Source organism: Condylura cristata, unplaced genomic scaffold, assembly GCF_000260355.1.
Source record: "Condylura cristata isolate star-nosed mole 26May11 unplaced genomic scaffold, ConCri1.0 scaffold00022, whole genome shotgun sequence".
Taxonomy (NCBI): Eukaryota; Metazoa; Chordata; class Mammalia; order Eulipotyphla; family Talpidae; genus Condylura; species Condylura cristata.
In genome coordinates this window covers 15,640,570-15,660,084 of record NW_004567123.1, presented here as the reverse complement: position 1 = coordinate 15,660,084, position 19,515 = coordinate 15,640,570, and the positions used below count along the sequence as shown (strand labels likewise).

Here is a 19,515-nt window from a genome sequence, read left to right as displayed (position 1 = left end):
CGCTGCGCCACCAGGGAGGGCCATAATTATAATTTTAAATTGTGCATTATATACTTGAAAGTTGCTAAGAGACTAAATGTTAAAAATTCTCACAACAACAAAAAAGAAATGAGAGTTATGTGACATGGTGTTAATTCTACAATGGCTATCATATGTAATTAGCAAATCTAGATATTTTACACCTTCAATTCAGTCTTACAAGTCAATTAGAGCTAAATGAAAAAAAGAAAAAAGAAAAGAAGGGGGCCTTGCTGATGGTGAAAGGGGTTGAGTCTTAGCACTATGAAGCTCTCCGCAGCCACTGCAGCAAGAATTAGGTCCCTGCCCCAGAGCTGACCCACATGGCGCAGCAGACTGCTCCTGTCTCGCCCGCTGCTCCCCTCAGCAGTGTATTTCAGTCCATCTGCCTGTTCTGCTCCCTGCTCTGTCTCTGGCAAATCCTCTCACCACCTGCACCTCTGGCCTGTACCCCAGTTCTTGTATAAATAAATAAATTAAAAAAAAAAACTCTTTTGAGCTGAATCAGCCACATCATCCTGGCTGAAGAAAGTCATTCCTTCTGCACAGGCCAAGTGGTGAAGAGTAATCCTGTCTAGAACCTCAACACACAACTTTCTGAAGAAATGAATCAGCAGTCTATGCCCCTTCCCAAAATAAAAGGGAAATTGCAACAGATGATTCCGTCTTCTTGTTGCAGTTCCTTGTCACCCCTTCACCCTGGGCTGGATCTATGTTCCACTTCCCTCTGGAACCCCCAGGCCCCACCCCAAGGCAACTAAGAAGGCATTTAAAAATGGCTTAAAAATCAACAAGAAGCTAAAGAACCACAGAAGTCAGAGCTGCACACTCATCAATGCGATTAACTGAACGGAACAGACAGAGAACCTGAAGCCAGGAACCTGAACTGACATTTTTACGTTTAGAACCAATAATGACAGAATCAGGAGCACGCCTGGACCCCCTCTCCACCTTGTCTTTTAACTTTTTGTTACAGAAAATGTACAACATATACAAAAACAGGATAATAAACCCATATGTACTTATCATTCAGCTACCTGCTATCACAATTAACAACCTGCTGCCAGTGTTCTTTCTCCCTGGATTGTTGTAAATAAAATCCAAGATCCTTTGCCATTTCTCTTGTCACTGCATCAGCTGATAAGAATATTTTAAAAAGAAAAATGTATGCTATTAACAGTCAGTAATGTTCACGACAATTCTTTTGATATCATCTAATACCAGTCTGTTTATTGCCAAGGCATGGTTATAGTTTGACTGTTGGAATCTGAATCAGAAAAGATCAGCTCAGTGAATTTCTTAATTTCTGACTAGCCTATAACAATCTTACCTCTTTTTGCTTTAGTGCCATTCATTTTTTTGGAAGTTTGGGTCATTTGTCTTCTGGAATGTTCTGTCTTTTGGCTTTCTACGCAGTCTCCTCTCTGTTGTTCTCTATTTTCTATCCCTCCCTAAGTCAGGAGTAGAGGCTTCCACAGATTCAGATTCAGTTTTTTGGGTAAGAATGGAGAGGATGGGCGCTGGCCTGTGGGCCCCAGCAGCCCCTTGCTGCTTTGGCAATGCCAGGACTTAGTAGCCCCAGGTGGTGCCGGTGGATCCTCCCCCAGGAAGTTCTGTCAGCTCTCCCGTGGTTCCAGCCTCTCCTGATGAGTGTCTCCTGGTGCACTGTTTCATGACTCTACAAGATGGTCATTTTTCTAATTCTAGCATCTCTTTTGTTTCTGACAGTTGCAGTTCTTCTGTCAAAGAACGCTCCTTTATCAACAACTTAGCTTTCCTGAAATACAGCTGGTCTAGTCAAAGTAGGATAAATGCGGACCCATTCTGGGGGCACAGGGGTTAAAGAGCAGCACTATGAAGCTGTCCGCAGTCACTGCAGTACAAGCTGGATCACCGCCAAGGAGCTGACCCACATGGCACAGCAGACCTCTCCTGCCTTGCCCGCTGCTCTCCTCAGCAGTGTATTTCAGTCCATCTGCTTGTTCTGCTCCCCACTCTGTCTCTGGTGAATCATCTCACGCCCGCACCTCTGGCTTGTACCCCAGTTCTTGTATGCATAATTTTTTTTTAAAAAAAGTAGGATAAATGCTTGATTCTGTCTATTGTTAAAGAACGAGGTTGTGCCTAGCAACTTCAAGTGGCAGGAATGCAGAGGGGTTTTCTTGTTTCATTTTGTTCCTGATCATTACATTTCCCACTGCATGGCAGCATTATCCATTTTGGCACTGAAATTATTCAGTTAGATGAGAGCAAGTCCCCTCAGACCTGTGTGCTGCTCTGACTTTGCTTCTCATCCCTCTTATAGGAGAATCTGGTCTCCATCACTTCCCCGACAAGCTAGCTCCAAAGCTCTAACTGGTTGTAGAGTTCCTTTCTTTTCAGGCCTTTGAAACCATTGGCATTTCCAGATAGCTTGCTTTTTTCTTCTCAATACGGTTGTCATAATCAAATAAGCAAAAGGGGGACGGTGGGGGGAGAAAGCAGACTCTTTGGAAGTGCAACCTGTGGAAGAAGAGTCCAGTTACCACCCAACTCCCCCTTCCCTCCTTTGCAAACACAGGTGCCCTTGACCAGAGTGGGGGTGAGGGGAACGGCCTAAGGCAGGTTCTGGAATGGACATTGAGACATCCAGCATTCCAGTAAGATTTCCTTTCCCTCCCAGGTGGGCTTTTCATCTCTGAGGGAGAGAGATAAGATGGGGCTGGGGCTGGGGAGCTGGGGGTGAAGCCCAGGGCAAGAGCCAGCTCACAGCTGGGTGAGGCTCAGGGGTGGGGATCAGGACTGAGGGGAGAGAAGGGGAAGCCCAGTGGGGCAGGGTGAGACTCAAAGGGGGGCCAGAGTATCTGTTGTCCACATGTTAAGTTGAAAGTTCAGGGCTTTGTTTATTTAGCTTGAGGAAGTGATAGTGAAAACATTTTGTTCAGTGAAGTCTTAGGACTCTCATCAGAGGCGGTCATTTGAATCTCAAAATACCCACATCTCCCCATGGGTCAGGGTAACTGCGGGAGCCCGCTTACCCGCTGGCTGGAGGAGGGGCTGCGGCAGGTTGGGCTTGGACTAGGAATGGAATTTGGGGATGGGGAGTTGGTGGGGTGGGGGAGGGGGGAGAGGTTGAGGCCCAGGAGCGGCTCTCCCCACCCAACCCCCCCAACCGGACATGCGGGCATCACACGCATCCCCAGACCTCGCCCTTCCCTCTTACAGTGGCCTTTCATTTACATCTTGAATGACTGTTGTGCAAGCTCACTTTTAAGTTGGTTTTTAGAAATATGGATACTACTTACCTGTTGGGCGTCTTTTATAAAGCAGGAGGGGGGCCTTCTTGTTGGCACAGGGGTAAAGTCTCAGCACGATCAAGCTATCACCAGCCACTGCAGCACATGTTTGATGCGCGGCCAGGTAACTGACCCATATGGCACTGCAGACCTCTCCTGTCCACCTGCTGCTCCCCTCAGCAGAGTACTTCACTGATCTGCCTGTTCTGCTCCCCACTCTGTCTCTGGTGAATCCTTTCACTGCCCCTGTACCTCTGGCCTGTATCCCAACTCTTGTATGCATAAATAAATAAAATAAATCCCTGGCCAGTAGTGGGCGCTAAATGTCAGAGTAGCTAATTTCTGCGCACTTAGAGGCCTTACAGTGGAGTGGGGGGACCACGGACAGTCATCAAGATCCAGCTTCAGGAGGGCTGAGGTACATGTCTGAGGGGAACCCTCTCTGTGGGGAGGGGGACAGACGAGAGGCCCAGTGGTCAGCTCCACAATGGAACTGGGAGAGGGCTGGAAACATATGGGGTCCACTGGGTCTTAGCCTTTATGGTCTCCACCAAATGGTGGTGCCCAAAAAGAACAAGACATGTGTCTCCTCCCAGAATGCAACCGCCAGACACCCTGTTACCCCAACTGTTATAGGGCACCTCAATTCAGAGAGAGGCACCCCTGAAGTACCAAAACCTGCCTGCTCTAAGTGGGTTCTGCCATCCGCCGCAACAAGACAAAACATATAAAGCTTTAATGAAAAGGGACTTTAATACAGTGAATATACAATATGGGACACAAAGAATATAACTTCTAAATCAAACACCTGAAGTTACCCATCCCCTCGTGGGCAAAAGTCAACCCAAAAGGGATTGGCCCAAAGCAAGGCCTGAAAGCCTGCCACAAGACTAAAGCACCTTCAGGCCGGGACCCATGGAAAAGGGTCAGAAATGGCCAGACAAATCTGGGAGGAAAAGAGCAAAATCAAAATCAATATAAACACTGCCATGGTCACCTCCCTACAGGTATCTCACCCACATCTGCCTTAACCAGTCCAGGGTCAGGAAACAAGCCCGCTTTCTTCATCACATGTTTGCTGCTCCATGTGGCTTCCTTAGGTCTCCTTCTCCATCTGCCTTCTGCCTTCTGCCTTCTTTCTCTCTTCTTCTCTCTCCTTTTTCTCTGCTCAGTTCCACCCTCCTTCTGGGTGGGGCAGGGAACCTGGAACTTCCCTTCTCCTAGGGACCACCCAGTTACACAACCAGTTTGTGCCTCCTTGGGGGGACTGACTCCAGGTCCAGCCAGAGAGTAAATCTCTGGAGTCCTTGGGGTTCACACTTACTGTCTCACAGTCTATAGGCTCACTCATAGGGGTGGCTTTTTCTTGGGTACTAATATTTGACGTCAGCTTGAAGGACTTCTTAGGAGCGTAGGGAGAGTGGAATTTATATCTGCTCCAGTGGCCCCCACAACCCACCAGGGAGCATTTAAAAATCATTTTTCCTTCTGGGATTTTTCATGTGAAGTTCAAACTGATTGTGAACCTGTGTGAAGACGGATCTTGGACTCAGGAATTTAGGGGAGACATTTCCTGCCCTTTCACCCTGAGCAGAGGCCTGAGACAGGCTGACAGTGATTTCCTAGTCATTTTTTCCTGGATCACCCTTTTCACAGTTCCTCCTGGCAATACAACTATTTGCAAGATCCTGATGATCACTTTGTCCCTCCCTGTGACCTTTGAAATGTAGTCTCAAGTTTTCTGGAATAATAGATGCTCCAGGCAGCCATGGACTCATTTTAAGCTTAGACTTCTGTAGCTTTTCTTGCTTTCTTGAGGGTTTTTCTACTATCTTAAATAAGTGTTATAATAATAGGGTGGTCCCTAGGAAGAAGGGAGGTTCCATGTTCCCTGCCCCACCCAAAGGAGGGTGGAGCTGAGCACAGAGGAGAAGATCTGGAGAGACTGACGAGGAAGCAGGATGGGGAGTCAGGAGGAGACCCCAGGGAGGCACATGGAGTAGAAACATGTGAATAAGTGGCTCTTGCTTCTTGGCCCTGGACTGGTGAAACAGACCTGGGGTGAGAGACCCGTGGAGAGGTTGACTATGGCAGTATTTATCTTGTTTTTGATTTTGCTCTTTTCCTGCCAGACTTGTCTGGCCATGTCTGACCCTTTCCTATGGGTCCCTAATGGGAGGTGCTTTAGATTTGGGGCTTTCAGGCCTTTCTTTGGGCCAATCCCTTTTGGGTGGACTTTTACCCACAGGGGGATGGGTAACTCTGGGTGTTTGATTTAGAAACGATATTGTCTTTTCTGTATTGCACACTCATTGTATTAAAGTTCCTTTCCATTAAAGGTCTTATATAAACATATGTTTTGTCTTGATGCAGTGGATGGTAGAACCTATTTAGAGTGGGCAGGTTTGGGGGTTTAGGGATGCCCCTCTCACTACCCTGTAACATTATTAGGTGGGAAACAGTTTCAGTACATCTAGCTTCCACATTACAGGAAAGAGTATTCCCCCTGAAAACTAAAACAGAACTTAAACCCCACCTTGATCTTGGACTCCAGTCTCCAAAACTGCAAAGATGAATTTCTGGTGTTGCACCACCAGGTCTGTGGTATTCTATGACCACTCAACTAAACATGTCCGCACACATACAAACACAATAACCCACGATCAGCTCCATCAGTCGCTAACATTCTGCCATCTTGACATCACACTCTCTCCCCAGCAGTCACTTCTTAAATTTATCTGGATTAATTTAAAGCAAACCCATGATAATAAAAACCTGTAACATAACACTATTTTATCTGTAATCCCATTGTTACAGATTTCTAACTGGCAAGAAGGCTTTTTCAATAGTCACAGAGTCCAAGAGTATTTTGCCTAAGGGTCCCACTTAGGGCATTTCTCCAGGCAGAGAAACACATGCTGCTCACGCCTTCGGGCAGGACTGGTATCTGGGCTGCAGTGTGTGAGCCTGGTCCTGCCATTGTTGTCCCCATCCTACAAGGCCAGGCCTCTGCTGGGGGTGGGGTGGGGGCTCCCCAGAGAAGGGTTTGCCGTCATCAGTGAAGTTCTGTCATCAGTGAAGTTCTGCTCTCTGTGGAAGGCCCTACATTTACCAATCCCCTGAGATATGCAACCTGCCCCAACCCTTTCCTATGCAGGGGTGAGATATCCATGTCCTTCACTCCTCCCACCCCTTACTTTTCTGGGGACTTGTTCAGCAAACTTCCGTCTTTGCTCCTCACCAGCTTCCTCTCTGTCCCCCATGCTTGGGGAGGTGGTTTTCTTTACCTCCCTTTCTTATCGTGAAGGACCTTTCCTTGCTTCTCCTCTCCTAGTGGCCTTCATAACTTCCCCCTCTTGCCCCAGGTCCCAGTGACAGTGGGGTTGCCAGGTAAGATCATCTATGAACCAAAGAAAAATACCATTTTAGAATCCCAAAATGTGGTCCTATTGCAAATTTGAGTATTCTTGTTGCATTTGCTTTTTTCAAAAAATAATTAGGAAAGTTAGTCAAAGGCCAAGCTTCAGAATTCATTGCAATGTGGTCTCCTGTAGAAAACCCTGTGTGTTGAGCCTACTTATTTCATTCCATGGCAGTTCCCTGGCTGCTGCTTGAGGATCCTGACAAGGGAACCCACAGGTCACAGTCACATGTGATCTAGAGGGTGTCCGTAGTAGTGGGTCGCCTCAGGTGCACATTTGGACCCTGGAGTGGCACAGATGAGCCCTGGCTCATGCAGGGGTGCGAGGGGAAGTTGGTTCTTCCCTACACAATGGCACCTCCCCCTCCCCCAGCATCTGCATCCAGGTAAGGGGCCACCAGCAGGTTCTGTGGGGGGCAGATGGCCCTGCGGGTGGTCTGCGGGTGGTGTGCAGTGGCTGCTCTCCATCAGTGATGGAGCAGATAAAGCCTAAGCTACTGGAGAGGGACAAGGGCAGGCATTTCCCTTCATGCTTTAGAAATTACTGGTGGTTTGGTAACTGACTTCAGTCAAGGCCAGAAACAGCACAGGACTCAGTCCTGTTTTTGTCCTTCCCACTCACTCAACATTGGCTCCAAGAAACAGCAAGAGGGGGTGTAGGTGATTTTAATCTACCCACTATTAGTTTTCTTCTTCACATACCACCTGCCTATGGAACCAGTCACATCCTGCCCCAAAATCTGCCTCCTCGTATCTTGCATGAGATGGTCCTGCCCTCCACTAGAGTTCACTGGGTGTCTCAACCTGAACAACCCTTCTGGAAAGGTGCTGTGTGTCCTCTGAGCCAGTGCAGACAGGTGGAAGGATAGATAACAAGTAGAAACAGGAGTGGAAAGAACTGGGAGGTTTTCTTGAGGCCACAAGGGTACTCATATATCATTTTCTAGAAAATTTCCAAATCTTCAAGCAGAAAAAATTTATACTAGAACAGGCCCAAACTATGAAGTGAAAAGTTTTTTTCATAGTAAAAATTTAAATGCTCTGTTTCACAGGATAATGCCTGGAAGATCTTGTAAAATTGACTTATATGTGTATATTTATAATCATGTTTTTAAGTCTCTGAACTTTGTTTTAAATGACTTTTACTCATACATGACTTTTATTTAAACATTTTTCGTTTGTTTTAGTCATGCCTCCTACTGATACAAATTCATGTTCTTAGTAGCTTGGCTTCAGACAGAAAAGTACTATCAAGTGAACAGTAGGCGGCTACTCTGGGAATCCAAGGAGGGAAGGACACTGAACTCCAGGCTGGGGTACACCGAAAAGGCTCCAGCCACTGAGGAAAGAAAGCTAAAATGATCTTTTTGATAATGATGAAAACAAAAACCTCTCACAAGTGCCTTCTGAGACAGTGAGTAGTATTGTATGACAGCGGTGGATGGTTCAGACTGAAGAAGGTGGGAGATGAGCCTGGGAACAGAATATTCATGAAGCAGCACAGAGGCACTCTTGTTCACAAGGTAGCAAGGCACAGGCTGGCTCCTGATGCACTGAGACTTGTTCGTTAACTGAGATATAACCTATGTTGTTCATTTTCCCCATCCTGAGTTGAAATAAAGCCCACTTGAATCACTTACTAGCGGTCTCTTGTTTGATGCAAAGTACATGAAGTATCTGACAGGAGAAAATGCAAGCTGCTGAGCTGAAAAATAGCATATAAAATGATACTGGCATATTTACATGTATATATAAAAGCACACATTTTACAAGTGTAACAAAGAGCTTCTGGCTCTTTTATTAGAAGAAAGAAACTTTCTACAGGGTGTAGGGGATTTCACAAAACTGAAGGAAAGACCAGAGTCCGACTACAAAGACGGTTCTATGGGCTTCATGGCAACAGCTTAGGTTTCCCTAACAGGGGACTGTCTAGAGTTGTGACCATATGGGCCGCTGACTGAAATGCAATGATCCAGAACAGGGCCTACACAGGGCAGCTGTCTCAAACTGTCATGTACCCAATCCTTGAGTTGGGAAAGGGAGGACACTATTTTACAGACCCCAAAGACTGTACCCAAAAGAGAGACAACTGTCAAATGAAAATTCCCGCACCCCAGAGAAATGCAAGCTGCGGTACTGGGCAGATGAAGAGCCAAGGCGCCCCACTGCACATACCACCTTGACCCTGGGCCATCCTGGGGAGCAAGACTCTCCAGTACAATCCTCTCGAACAGTAAGAATTTCACTATGGTGCCTTACCCCAAAACCAAACCAAACCCAAACCAGATAAAACTCCATTTTCCCCTTCAAATACACAGGAAAATGGACAAACAGAAAAAGGAGAGAAAAAGAGTAAATGTAAAAATGTCTTGACATGGGAGCAATGTCCCCTGTGCTCTTCCAGGAGTTAATTACCAGGTCTGAGCATATATGTGTACCTAGACTGAGGGCCTGGTGTTCCCTAGGGAGGCAATCATAAAACCACCAGAAAGGCAGAAAGAAATAAAAGCATGATTTTGTATATAAAACCCCAAAACACATAAGGAAACCCAATGTTAACAAAGTCACTATAATCAACAGAATCAAAACAGGGAATTATTCTAAAACAGCCTGAAAATGATAATTATAAAATATGTTGAGGATGTTTAAAAAGGATAAATAGAAATTAATTTCCATCAAAAAACATCTTATACATTATTTAATACAAATGGAAAGGAATAAAATAAAATCAGGTGGACATAAGTGAAACAATCTTGGAAATGAAAAATATGACCTGATATTTAAAATGCAATAAACAAGGTAAACTGGATATAGAGTAAGTGAATTAGAAGACATTACTGAGGAAATCACCCAAATTTAACACACATATATTCTACTTCTATTTACATGTCTAGTAGGCATCTCAAGTATTTCAGCCAAAGAACTCATCTTCAAATGTATTGCTACCAAGAGAAAATGGAGTCATCCTATCTAAGTGCAGTCAGCAGGACTGATGTCATTAAGAGAATACCAGAGCAGAGCTTGGTGACTTTCCTCTATCGCTATTGAACAGCTGCTGTAATCTTGTATTTTTAAAAACATTACCTCAACTAAGTAAGGAATATTTTGAAGACAGAAGTTCCTTTATTTTCCTGTGGATTAACCAACAAATATTTGATTCTGGTTGTGCTTGAATGAATTAGTATATAAAAAGCTTTACTTTCTATCAGACTAAAATATAAAAAAAAATAGTGCCAAGTTCTAGTATTATAGAACCATTAACTCTAAGGATTATAGATTTTTTTCACCTTTGAAGTCTTTGTTTCACGTTCATTGATGCAATATTACTTCAAGATCACCCCTATTCAGTTGTTACAGAACCAAAGATGTAGTATCGAGGTATATTCAACTCAAAAACCAAGAAAAGTACAAAATAAAGCCAAGTTAGGTAGAATTTTTGAAATTAAAGAGCAGTGATTAATGAAATAAAATTATTGTTCAATACTGCTAGAGCCTAGTTTAAAAAATTTATATAGTTTTTAGGAACAATGCACATACACCCCTTTCACTCAAAAAGAAAGTAATGAAAATGTGGTCATGCCTGGGGGATTTTACTCACACACGCAAATAACAAATTTTGACTAACCAAACTTGAACTAGTATCAATAAAAAAAAAAGTTAACAGTTTCCTATTGGTGAGGAATTTATGGAAAAATAACAGGATAAAAAAATAACACAAATGAATGGATACAAGTTTTTTCCTTAACATTAAGAAGAAATTTTAAAAAGTAAACAAAATGTAAACATCTAGGATTTAACTTAAGCAAAGTGGTGAAGTACTTGTACAATGAAAACCTTTAAGCTATTAAGAATACACACCATGACATAATGAAATGGAAAGGTATATTCTGATAGTCCAAAATACTATTTAAAAATAGTCAAAAATGGCCCTCCCTGGTGGCACAGTGGGTTAATGCACTGCACTAAGAATCTAAAGCCGCTTCCGTATAAGCTCGATTCCCGCCTGCCCCGGAGGTGACCACATGGCGTGGCAGACCTCTCCTGACCCGCCCGCTGCTCCCCTCAGCAGTGTACTTCTTCCATCTGCCTGTTCTGCTCCCCACTCTGTCTCTGGTGAAGCCTCTCGCCACCCCTGAGCCTCGCCTCTGGCCTGTACCCCAGTTCTGTATGTACAAATAAATAAATCTTAAAAAAAAAAAAATAGTCAAAAATACTATTCTACCTAAAGTGACACATAAATTTAAAAAAACCACCACTGAAAGACTATTCTCCAAAGAAATAGAATTAAAAAAATTAAAATTTATATGAAACCATAAAGGCCTTGAATAATTAAAGGAATCCTAATAGAAGAAAAAAAGGTATCATCATACTTAACTTTAAACTCTACAATAAATCAACAGTAATTAAAACAATATGGCATTAGAATAAAGATACATGGATCAATAGATCAGAATCAAACCAGAAAAAAATTCACATATGTATCAATGCTTAGTTTATGATACTGGAGCCATGATCAGACAGGAAGGAGAGACTCTAACATGGTGCTGGGGAAAATGCATGGTCACATGTAAAGGAAAAGTTGGTTCATCCTTAAATTCAAAATGTATTCGAAACTAAGCTATACGGCCCCCAACAACAAAAGATATAGAACAAAACACTGACAACACATTTCATGACATCAAAGATAAAAAAATCTTTTTGGAGACTCAAGTTCTCTGACAAAGGAAGTAAATGCAAAAGTAAATAACTGGGATTACTTAAAGTTAAGAAGTTTTTATACAGAAGAAAATATTAGTAGAATAAAATGGTACCTTATTGAGTGGGAGAAAATATTTGCATATTATACAACTAACAAGGGGTTAATATCTTATGGACAAACTTATTCAATCTGGCAACTAAAAAAGGCCAACAGCAAATTAATAGTTGGAAAGCAGAGCTTAAGAGAAACAATTAACCAAGGAGGTTGTCTAGAAGGCCAACAGATACATGGAAAAATCTTCATCACTTTTAATCCGGGACATGTAGGTTGCATCAATGAGATACCAACTCATTCAGGTAAGAATTCGGCACATATTAAAAAGAACTGCTGGAGAAGATGTGGGAAAAGAGGAACTCTATTTTATTACACTCTTGTTGGGAATGTAAATAGTGTAAAACCATCTGGATTTACCTTAAAGATCTAAAAATGGAAATAGCCATATTGCCAGCTATCCAAACATTAAAGCATTAACTCAAAAAAGTGATGCTCCACAATATTTATGCAGCACTATCTATAATACCTGTTATGGAAACAACCCAAGTATCCACTGACGGAGAACTGGATTAAGATGTGGTATATCAACACATGGATCATTTCTTAGTCATAGGGAACATGAAATATTGATGTTCATAACAAAGTGGAAAGAGTGCAAAGCAATTATGTGTAGAAAGCAGGTCAGAAAGACAAAGATAAATATTGGATGGTTACATAGAGGATGTTTAGACAGAACATGATAGTTATAAAAAACTAGTCAACAATAAATGAAGTAAGGTTTCTGAAGTCAAGGAGGAAGAAAGTATTATGAAAATATAGAGGAGAGTAATGGGGAATGGGTAAGTGATAGTTTGGTTCAATGAAAATGAAAAGCAACAACTCCTAAGAGAAAAAAAAAAAGTGTTTCACTGCAGGCACATACTGTATTGTGGTTAAGATCTCTGCTACACATTAATTTAGGAAAATCAATTCAAACCTGATCAAAATTGTCAAGGAGCTTTTCTGGCATTTGATAAGGTGACTGTGTTTTAAACAAGTGCATGTGTAAGAATTTTTAAAAACTGAGAAAGAATGAATTGGCAACTGGTCTGGCACACATCAGTTATATTAATGACAAGGTTTGAATAAGGGAACGATCAGAGGTGCCCCTTACTGAGACACGGAACACTGGAGCAGGCAGAATGGCAGTGGGTTTGGCAGGAGAGCTTTGCTGGGTACATTCAACGTAAGGAAAGCATTAGACCTTCCAATGAATGTGCAGATTGTCAGATGGTTGGGCTGCAAAGATTATTTGAAACCGTGACATACCACAACTTTACATTTTTGTTTCCTATCAGAGGATAACTGGTAAAAGTATGTTCAGATCATCATTTTGAAATATATTTCATTTTAATGTGATTTCTCTTCTCTAAAATCACTAATCAGTTTTGATCTCCTACAAGCATGCAAAACGTCTGACATTGAAAATATCCTCTCCATTGTCAGGACGGCTCTTTCACTCCCCCGAACCCAAAACACTGCCTTCGCCTCTAAGAAACAGACTGTGCTCCAAACTGGCTGTAAAAAAACCCATGTCTTTTAACCTAGTTTTGTGGGCACTGAGAGCTTCAGATATCTATGTTCCTGCCAATAATCTCTCATTATGAGTCAGCACCTACGTGAATGGTCTTAGTCCTACGACTCCTGCATTTGAAACATTTCAAATCTCCTTTTCAAACTATACAAACCCAGTAGTGATTATATTTGAATGAATTTCCAATCATGATCACCAAAAGTGTATTTCTAATAAACATACTTGGCACTCTACCCAAAAAGAACACGATCCATGTATAAAATGTAAAGAAGCCAATGAGATGTTTCCAAATATAAACAAGCAAGACACTATTGTCAACCTAGAGGAGCAAGACAAAATGCAGTCACCCTGTGAAGAAATTGGCCAACAGCAAAGGGCAATGATCACCCATCAGGACTAATGAGACAACCACCCCACAGGCCCATGCGAGTCCTAGCCAAGTCCCTTCTTCATTGTCAGGCTACCAGCTACAGGCTTTAGGCGCCTGCCCCAGGAAGGGGCAGCCAGGCTGGAAGAAAAACTATACTTTGTCTTCTAATTACTGTAGTTACCCTCATTTAACATGCAGTAGAAAAACTGGTTTTTGGTAATCCATCAAATATGTGATCTCAACCAAACAGGGCAGAGTGCGAATTCCTTAGGTAACATGCGAACACACACGTACTTACATGCACACATGAGCATACACACGCTCCAGACACTATGGTCAAGCATGCCATAGAGTTGTTTGTATATTGTGAAACAATCTGAGTTAGGAAACTATGATTGTTGCCACCACCATTTATTATCTAGTTCATAACTAAGTATAGGACACGAGAGTAATGCTAGAATTGCAAAGAAGTCCTGCCCTTAAGGGGCTTACAATCTTATCAGGGGGAGTAAAACACATAAAAGGCTGGACAGTTAAGAAAGCAGATGCTAACAACAGCCACGAGAACTCAGCAGCATAGTTTAAGAACACACGATTAGGAGTTACAAAGCCCAGTTTTGGTCTAAACCACATAAGTCGCTTAACATCTCTGGGTTTGCTAACCCAGCTGCACAATAAAGTGGTTAGATTTTGAGGCTGTCTACATCTGTTTGCATCATCATGATTCTGATTAAAAGCTGAGGAAAAGTTTTGTGGAGGAGGTGGCACCTGAGCTGGAAACCGAAGAAAGACAGAGAAGGCATTTCAGAGCAGGCAAGAGATACTGAGGTAGGCAGAAACATGGGGGTTGGAGAGAAAAATGGCCAAGGGCCACAAGGAACAAGGGGAGTGGGAAATGTGTGATCATGGTAGCCCTCAGGCACACCAACCCCTCACGTTTACATCTAGTCAGTTACAGTACATAATTCCAGAGTAGAAAATACCAGAGAGAACAATGGTGGCATTTATCAAACATTTCAATTTCCAGAGTATATAAAATAATTTAACATTATACTTCTACCTCTAGATTTAAAATTGATACCAATAAACTGTTCCAATTGCCAAAATGTAAACCAATTCACTTAGTTTACATTCCTAGTAAACATAACTAAGTCTCTTATTTCAACAGGACATTTGATACAAATTATCCCAATAATTCTAACATTTATTTTCTATTATGTTTCTTGCTCTGTGGAAATAGGAACAAGACAAGGTCCTTGTCCTTTTAGAGCCCACGGGCTGGGAGGTAAGACAAACAACTGTGACTACCTGGAATTCACTGTGATGCACGTGTGTGGTCAAGGTATGAACATAAGGCTCTGGAGTAAAAAGAAGGAATCATCCATTCTGCAGTTTTGGCCACGGATTAGAGAAGAGGGGACAATGGGTAAGAAATGAGTTTGGCAGGGAGATAGTGTCTGCAGGGAAGAGGCTTCCAAGTAGCAGGCCCATGGCTACAGAGAGCAGAAGAGCATGGTGTAGCCAGACCACACTGTACAGAGCAACAGCCAGCAATTTGGACACCTGGCTTAGCCCTATCAAAGCCAGGTGCTACTGCTCCTCCTATCACAGGTATAAGATCAGGAAGAACCAGGAAAGAAAGTGAGCAATGAGGTTCTGTCCCTCATATGCAGTCACTGTATATCCATCTAAGCAAATTAACACTGTTCAGGCCTTTGGCTCCCATGACCGTTCCCACCCTCTGTCCGTCGCTTTCTGATCTACTTCCCATTTTCCTTAGAGTCTTCAAAGGAGAACTGGAACTGAAAAAGTATAGGAGAGGAGTAAATGACCAGGACTAGACATGTACACATATGGCTAATCAGGTTACCAGGAAGTAATGGTAACTGTACTGTACAAAGGTCTGCAGAGGAAGAAAACATTCAATTTTTTCAGTTTTCTAAAAGTGGCTAATTTGTACCAGTGTTGGAAAAACTCATTCAACATGGGAAAAGTATACAGAACCTTTGCAGAAGACTCCATTTCCTAAACTATTTTCCATTAAATATCAGTATTACAAACATCAATACAAGAGGATTTCAAAGTTTATCTTCACATGATTTCAATCTGCTCAAATTGCATTGTTTGGCTTAAAAATAAAAAGATAAAATACGTGATTCCAAATCTCAGGTTCTGAGCTACTACCAAATATGTTAACACATGAATAAAATTTAGCAAAGAACATGGAGTAACTGGTAGATGCAAATAAGTCATCCCTTTTAGATACTAAATCCCAGTTTCTCATGTTACAGAGCCAATTCTACAAAAATAACACTTCCTTGAAATTTCCTTTTATCATGAAGAAAATAAATCTGTGTATTTTCTTTAACATGCATTCTTAATTATAGTATGCCAAGACAAAATGTCTCATATGAAAGAAATCTTAGTGTAATCCTAAAAACATGCATATGCATTTAGTGGGATCTTCTCCATTTCTAAATAAATTACATGCATGATATATGTTAACCAATAAAAAAAAAAACCAATGAGAATTCAGGACATTTATTATTATTATTTTTTTTTTTGCATGGCGATTTAACTACTGTACAACACACACAGAAAACAAACCCACAAAGCAACGGTGTGTAATAGGTAGTGAGAGACACTTAAAATAAGCATATTTAATGTGCCTACAAACAGGCCCTCTTTTTTTTAGGCAACAAAAAATTTTGAGTCCTTGACACCTTCTCACACTCACCTAGCACCACTGATGCAAGGACTTACAGTAAACATGTATAATCTCATGCTTAAAATCTAAAGCATGCAGTGAATAAAATTTATACGTTGTGATCTACTTTTCTAAGTATGCAATACATACTTCTAATATTTTATAAACATTAAATTACCCTGCAGTATTTTGAAATTTTAACATTAATGCAAAACAACTTTTGAAAGACTTAGTAAATAAGCTTTCAAGGATCACCTCTCGGCTGTTTACACAGGCATTGGTTTGGTTAAGTGGGAAAATGGCAGCAGCCTCAAGGTTCATACTGAATGCAAATGGTATATGCACATGTCAATCCATGTAAAAAAATACATATATACACAGATGGCACAAAGATTGTGCAGTTGGAATCACCAGTGCAAATGCATGCATTTGAGGTACTTATTTTTTCCATGGTCAGGTATAATTATGCATAGTCATGTTTCCCAAGTGCTAATTATTTCAGACCTGATCAAATGAAAAGCTGTAAGAAGTGTAAATATAAGGTATTTATATAGTTAGTTTCAAAATGCTATGCTTTTAATCAATGTTTAACATTATACATTCACATATTTAGTTTAAAATATTTACCAATCAAGAAATTTTCTCACTGTAAAGAGACTGACTGGTAATTATACCTGGCCAAGTGATTTAAATAGCATACTTGAAATTCTAGCAAGAACTGTAGTAATATAGTAAAATACTTCATTATTGCTTCATTGGGCTGAGAAACCTAAAAGGCATAGATACACAATGCTCAATGATGAAAAGTGAATACCCAGAAGAGCGGTGCATGCCCCCAAATGGCCTTTGCTCAATAAAAACTAAGCACTTTCTACATTATCAATGCCATTGGCATCCACATGGATGTCAGATTCCCCACACAAAGATGAGGGAACGAAGCGGCTAACAGTGGGACACAAACAGCTCTTAAGCTCTGGTAATTCTTGCTTCAGGCGTTCCAACTGCTCCACTTGAAATATATTTGGCTGTTCAGGCATCCAATCATATATCCTATGATGAAACAAACACAAGACACATAAAATAGTGTAATTTATGCTTTACTTAAGACCTGTTTGATTTAACCTTTCCAGGAGACTTCACTTACACAATGCCAGGAATATCCACATGCGAGACTTTATTCCTTTTTTTTAAAAGATGCAAGTATCATTTCTATTTAGAAATCTTTCTCTTCTCCCCAGTCTTTCCAAAATACAGAACAGTTGCAATTCCTTTTGTACCCCTGATATAAGAGCTGATCACAAAACAAATGGATCAGAAAATGAAATCTATCCCTTAATAGTGACTTCTTTAAGTATCTTTTCTCCAAGTCAATCAACACCTTGAGGTAGAGCTTACTGTCCAATCTTGTCTCAGAGCACTAAAAAGCACTTTTTCTCAATAATCTATTAAAAATAAAGGGATTAAAAAAAATCTATGAGAGACAGGCAACAAAATTTTGGAAACTGGAAAACATCTGGATAAATAGTAACAGTATTTTCAGATAGTGTAATGGAAAAGACCAAAATGAAAGCCAGTAATGGAAAAAGCAAAAAGGGTAAGTTAAAAGCAGCACCAAATTCCTCTAAAATTCTGAGTTACCTAAATAATGTCAAGTAGCAGAATGAGTTGTGGTAGAAATATAGAGTGAAATATTAGCGGGACATTCCTCCGTAAAGGCCATATATGACAAATCTACTGAAAGCTTTTCCTCTTAGATTTTGTACAAGATAAGGATGTCTACTTGAACCATTACTAGTCAACAGGATATTGCAAGTCTATGCTAGACCAATCAGGCAAGCAAATGACATAAGAGGAATTAGGGAAAAAGTATTAAAATTTTGATTATTTGCAGATGATATGATAATATACCCTAAAAGGTGCACTAAAACACTAATTGAAATAATAAATCAATTAGTGGCAAGAGTACAAAATCAATCTACAATATCAGTTGGGTTCCTGTATGTAAACAATGAAAAAAGCAAACTAGAGAAACAATCCCATTCACAACCATAACACAAAAAGAAATAATTGGAGTAAACTTAACAAAGGTGAAGGATCCACACAATGAAAACTGTAATATATATATATGATATGTATATCATATATATAATACATAATATATATAATATACATAGCATAGTATGTATCACACATACACACACACAATATACACTGTTAAAGAAATCAGAAAACAACATAAAGTGACAGAAAAATATATCCTGTTCATGGACTGGAAGAACATATGTTGTTAAAATTTAACATTTTACATAAAGTATTATATTTTGATAGGGATTTGATAGGGATTGAATGCAATCAAGCTGACAGTAGCATCTGTCAAAGAAACAGAACAAAATAAATTCATATGGAAGCACAAAAGGTCCCATAACCAAAACAATCCTGACAAAACCGAGGAGGAAGAGCAGCAATTATCACATTCTCAGACCTTATACTAGAGTTACAGCAGTCAAAACAGTACCATTTTAGAACAGACACACACAGGCCAATGGAATAAAATTGAGAGCCCAGAAATAAACCTGTACATCTACGGAAATTTAATCTATGACAAAGGAACCAAGAGTAGATGATGGAGAAAGGAGAGTTTTTCAATGAATGGTATGGGGAAAACTGTACAGCCACAGGCAAAAGATACTAGACCACCATTTCACGCCTTACACAAAAATTAACTCAAATGATTAGAGGCATGGCCACAAGACTGAAAACTATAAAATATGTTGAATAAAAAAGGTCAGACACTCCATAACACTAGCTTCAGAAATGTCTTTGGATGAATTGTCTCTAATGGCAAGAGAAGCAAAGGCAAACATAAACAAATGGGATTACGTCAAAGAAACCATCAGTAAAATAAAAAAACACCCTACTGAATGTGAGAAAATATTTGGACATAACAAAATCAAATACTGTTCAAAAATTAAGAACAATATAGGAAAAAAAGTACTTCATCTGGAAACAAAACTAAACAAAATTTGCACATAACACATTTGACAAAGGGCTGATATCCAAAATATATAAAGAACTCATGCAACTCAACGAAGAGTTAACAATTAACTCAATCAAAAATTGGGCATTAGAGCTAAACAGACATTTCTCCAAAGACACAGAAGATGGCAATTAGGCATATGAAAATATGTTCATCATCATCTATAATCAGGGAATTGCAAATCAAAACCATAATGAGATGCCATCTTACACACAAAAATGGTCCACATCAAAACAAACAAACAAAAAAACACACAACCCAGAAACAAGTATTGGTGAGGATGTGGGGAGAAGGGAAACTGACCTTTGTCCACTGTTGGTGGGGGATACAGACTGGCCCAACCAACAATGGAGAACAGTGG

General features: G+C 40.7%; 1 protein-coding gene across 2 annotated transcripts in view; it reads right to left on the bottom strand.

Moving 5' to 3' along the window:
• Positions 1–15,942: 15,942 nt before the first annotated feature.
• GPCPD1 (glycerophosphocholine phosphodiesterase GDE1 homolog (S. cerevisiae)) overlaps positions 15,943–19,515 on the bottom strand; it is a 42,360-nt gene continuing 38,787 nt past the window's right edge. For both annotated transcript variants that reach the window (XM_004687187.2, XM_012728341.1), the window contains one exon: positions 15,943–17,167. In XM_004687187.2, coding sequence (XP_004687244.1) covers positions 16,978–17,167 — 190 coding nt within the window. In that variant the 3' untranslated portion in view covers positions 15,943–16,977. The remainder of the gene's footprint in view (positions 17,168–19,515) is intronic.